The sequence below is a fragment of the Gossypium hirsutum genome, chromosome D06 (assembly GCF_007990345.1).
Source record: "Gossypium hirsutum isolate 1008001.06 chromosome D06, Gossypium_hirsutum_v2.1, whole genome shotgun sequence".
NCBI lineage: Eukaryota > Viridiplantae > Streptophyta > Magnoliopsida > Malvales > Malvaceae > Gossypium > Gossypium hirsutum.
In genome coordinates this window covers 30,869,085-30,873,845 of record NC_053442.1, presented here as the reverse complement: position 1 = coordinate 30,873,845, position 4,761 = coordinate 30,869,085, and the positions used below count along the sequence as shown (strand labels likewise).

At 35.0% G+C, this 4,761-nt stretch overlaps 1 protein-coding gene across 1 annotated transcript; it reads left to right on the top strand.

Moving 5' to 3' along the window:
* The first annotated feature begins 2,164 nt into the window (after positions 1–2,164).
* LOC107889621 (40S ribosomal protein S18) lies at positions 2,165–4,213 on the top strand. Its single transcript, XM_016814125.2, has 4 exons — positions 2,165–2,343; positions 2,538–2,698; positions 3,048–3,236; positions 3,951–4,213. Exons 1-4 carry the CDS (start codon positions 2,341–2,343, stop codon positions 4,054–4,056), a joined length of 459 nt encoding a protein of 152 aa, XP_016669614.1. The 5' UTR covers positions 2,165–2,340; the 3' UTR covers positions 4,057–4,213.
* Positions 4,214–4,761: the final 548 nt, after the last annotated feature.

Here is a 4,761-nt window from a genome sequence, read left to right as displayed (position 1 = left end):
AGGTCTTAGCAAAGGCGATAGTTAACCGTTTTTAGAAGTTACTCGAGGTTTGTATAGATCAGGCCCAAAGCACATTTGTGCCAAGAAGGATGATTATTGATAACGTGTTGCTGGTATATGAGATATTGCATACGTTCCATCAAAAGCGAATAGGGAGGAAGGGCTTTATGGCACTTAAATTGGATGGGAGAGTGGGCAAGTCCTTTTGGCCCTCACAATGTCTCAAACAGGGAGACCCTCTAAGTAATTTTCTATTTCTTATTTGCAGTAAGGGACTTTCTGCTCTTATGAGACTTGCTTTAAATGATTGGATGATTAAAGGGAAAAGGCCAGAAAGAGAGGTTCTCAGATATCACACCTTCTCTTTTACAGACGATTGTGTTATGTTTGGAGAGGCCTCCGACCAGGGTGCCAACATTTTAAAAAACATCTTAAAGGAATATGAAATGTGCTCAGGTTAGTGTCAATTTTGATAAATCAACGATTTTTTACAGTTTAAATACCCTTGAAGAGTCTCAGGAATTAATTTCAAATAGTTTAGGGGTCCGTTATTCGAATAATCCAGAGAAATATCTAGGCCTACCCAACATGGTGGGTAGAAAGAAAAAGGAATCGTTCCAACTATTGAAGGACAGAATTAAAAAGAAGATTGATGGTTGGTGCATTAGATTACTATCGCAAGGGGGTAAAAAAGTTTTTTTATTAAGTCAATGCTCGAAGCCATTCCAACATACTCGATGGCATTTTTTTGCTGCCAAAAACTTTGTATGATGAAATAGAAAGTATTATGGCACGATTTTGGTGGCAAAAGAGGCGTGGAAGAAAGGGGATTCATTGGTGGCGTCATCTGTGCTTTGAAAGAGGAAGGGGGTTTAGGGTTTCATAGTTTGAAGAAATTTAACATCACTCTATTGGCCAAACAGGGATGGATACTTCTAAATAATCCTGATTCGTTATTAGCCCGGGTTTAAAAGGCAAAATATTATCCAAGTTTCGATTTCTTAAATGCACATTTAGGGAATTTACCTTCTTATATTTGGAAAAGTATTTGGGCTACGAGGGGGTTATTACAAGAGGGCTTATGTTAGAGAGTTGGATTAGGTGAAAACATCTCAATTACTAAGCATGCATGGATACCAAGTTCAATTAATTAGAGACTGAATGTGAGTATGAATAATAATAGCGTTTCAATGGTTGCGGAGCTGATAAATAGAAATAGAAATGGAATGGAATAAAGAATTGGTTATTAATACCTTCTCGGATGTTGATGTGGCCAGGATATTGAGGATTTCGCTAGAGAAGGAATTCCACGATGACTTGGTGGTCTGGCGTGGTGAACGTTTCGGTGACTTTTCTATTTTGAGTGCTTATAAACTATTACAACCAAGTATTCTAGGCCCTAATTTTAATGATTTACATACCACCTCTAGAGACTTTTACAGACAACTATGGAACCTATAGCTTCCAACAAAGCTAAAAATTACAGTTTGGAGAATATCTAGAAATTTTATTCCTTCACTAGTTAATTTGAATCATAAACAACTAGTGGCGAATATGGCTAGCCCGAAATGTGAGGGGGCAAATGAGAATCTAGACCACGTCCTCCGAGAATACCCTGTTTCAGTTGAAGTTTAGTCAATTTTAAACCTCTCCTGGATACTAACTAAACCAAATCTGGAACCAAACTAATTTGGAACCTTTTGTGGGTAAGGTTCGAAGGGAGGAGTGATTGTTTTGAGAGATGAAAATAAAGAAACGCTTCCTTGGAAACTGAAATCATCGAGATTGAAAAGAAAAAAAAATGAAAGGTTGGCACAATTTCAGGCATTAAATGTGATTGGGCTAAAGCTTTATCTTTTTATTTATTATTTTAAAAACTTCGATTTATTTGTTGTTTTTATTTTTTTGGTTCCAGGCTGACATGTTGAGCTTGGTGGCATGTATTTTGGTTTATGTTTTAATAAAGCCAAGTCTATTTGAATTTTAAAAAAAAAAAGAAAATTAACTAGTTAAAAATTAATATTTATTTTTAATTGATTAATTTTTTTCAAACTCAGTCTAACTAAATTATGATTGTATAGGGGAATCGAATTATAATAGTATTGGGTGAAATCGGTGTAATGGTGAGTTTTAAAGGACCGGAAAATTTGGGCCTTATGACAACAGTGCACTAATTTTCTCTTAAGCCCAAAATCCAACTAAAAAACCCTAAGAGTTATTATGAACCAATATAAATACGTTTGTTAGAGGAATCCTTAAAAACCCTAACTTGGCCTCCGCTGTTTATTCGCTTCAGCTCATCACTTCCCATAGTCTCTCCTCCTCCCTCACCAAATCAAAATGGTAATTGTGGTTCCATCTTTCTAATTCCAATTCCATATTTTTCTTGATCTGATTCACTGTTTTTTTAATCTAAATTTTCTTTTCCTTTTTTCTCCCTTTTCGGGGATGGTTTTTTCTTGGTTTGAATTAGGGTTGACGTTTTGTTTCTAACATTATTGCTTTTAACTCTTCTTTTTTTGTGTGTGTTTGTACAGTCTCTGGTGGCGAACGAAGACTTTCAGCACATTTTGCGTGTGCTGAACACCAACGTTGATGGAAAGCAGAAGATCATGTTTGCTTTGACCTCCATCAAGGGTATTGGAAGGCGTTTCGCTAACATTGTTTGCAAGAAGGCTGATGTCGACATGAACAAGAGGTATATTTTATTATGAAAATTTAGATGCAAGGAGATTGCCTATTTTATGTCAATTTTGGGCTTACGTGGGAACCGATAAAATGTCGTATAGCTCATAGTTTAGAAAAAAATATATAGTAGATGATTTTGTTTTGTGGTATTTCAGGTTGAAACGGTTACTTTTGTCATTGATATGAATTGATTCATGTGTGGAAGAAAATTATGATTTCTTATTTTTTCATCTAAAACTTTAGATTATCTTCTAGGCTTCAATTATTTATAGGCTTGTGGCATGAGGAGTCATGTATTCAGTTTTTTTTTTTTGGTTTGTTGTTGAGCTTTTGTGCAACTTTGCTGATTTTTTTATCAGGGCTGGTGAATTGACTGCACAGGAGCTGGACAATCTCATGACCATTGTTGCAAACCCCAGGCAGTTTAAGATCCCTGACTGGTTTTTGAATAGGCAGAAGGATTACAAGGATGGGAAGTATTCCCAAGTTGTGTCTAATGCTCTCGACATGAAGTTGAGAGATGACTTGGAGCGATTGAAGAAGATCAGGTTAGTACTTCGTTCTTACTAATCTGTGCTTTGAGTTTATCTTTTCCCATGTTTGCTGTATGTTCCAAATGTTTGATGCTTAAAATGATATGATCAGGCCAATTGTATCTATGCTTTAGTATTTCTGTTTAATTTGAGTTCATGGTTCCTCATCATATATCAATTTACTATAAGCAATTGCTTTCACATTCTCAGTGAAGTTCTTTCAAACGTTTGACTAAATGATTTGGGCAACTTATTTGGGGCTCATTTCTGTAGCTTTTAATTTTTTATTATTTATTATCCTCTTTCATGCTTAAGAAGGAATAACGTATCTTTATGATATCCTATGTGTTATTATGCACGTAAGCGATTTTGTAAGAATCTACATGTATCATTTCTCGATTCGAGTTCTGTCTCCTAAAAATCTTTTAAATGTGTTGGCTGGCAAGTTATTATCAAAATGGGAGGTATATTATTGTGGTTATCTTGTTTGACGTTTTTTGTTGATTAAGATGAGAGGAATTGAATAACCATTGATGTGGTTTGGGTCAAAAGTGAAAAATCTAAAATCATACATGTTTAATTCTCGATTTGCTGCATTTTTTTTATGTGCCATTTCTGTGGTTTAACAGATTCAACAGATTCTATGTAAGTAGTTTGCATCTTGGTCGATTGTCCATCTGGCTGTTGGGATGTGGTGTGACAGCTAACACGTGAAATACTGTAATGCAGGAACCACCGTGGGCTGAGGCACTATTGGGGTCTTCGTGTCCGTGGTCAGCACACCAAGACCACTGGTCGCAGAGGAAAGACTGTAGGTGTCTCTAAGAAGCGTTGAATGTTTCATATATGTTGTCAGGCAGAGTGTTTATTTCCTTGGTTTATAAGCATCCTTTGCAGCAGTGGATGTGACATTTTGTTTTGAGTTGGCCTAAATATCTCAGACAAGTAGTGTTTTAATTAATCAATTGTTCGTTTGATCCTTGTTTGTGCTACATGTTTTGTTTTTTTTGCCGGGCATCATAAAATTTGACCTTAAAATTACAAGGTCATTTGTGGGGGACTTAATCTCCAAGCATATCAAGTGTGCTTTTGCTTCAACATTTGAGCTTCTTTGACACCGCCAATTTTATCTTTTTTGGCACTTTGAGCTTCTCAATGACCAGTTATTTCTTCAAGATCAATCGGTTACATCCGTTCGGTTAAAATGTTAAATATGAGTGAAGGTCAGTATTTTGTTTGGTTGGGTGGAAAAGTAGATGGATGAAAAGAAAGAATGGATGTAAAATGAATTTCGAGTATGCCTGTTATAAAGGTAATTTAAAAATAAATAAATTATTGAAATGAATTTTGACTGCTTACTAAGAAAGAAAATACGGCTTTTTTATGAAAATAATTTTAAAATATTAATTAATTAATTAATTAAAAATGATATAGAGAAAAAATTATATGCAAAAATGACTCGTGTGGTATTACACTTTTTTTTTCCTAATCATTACACAATCATATATCAATGAAAGTGATAAATATGGGTATTTACGGT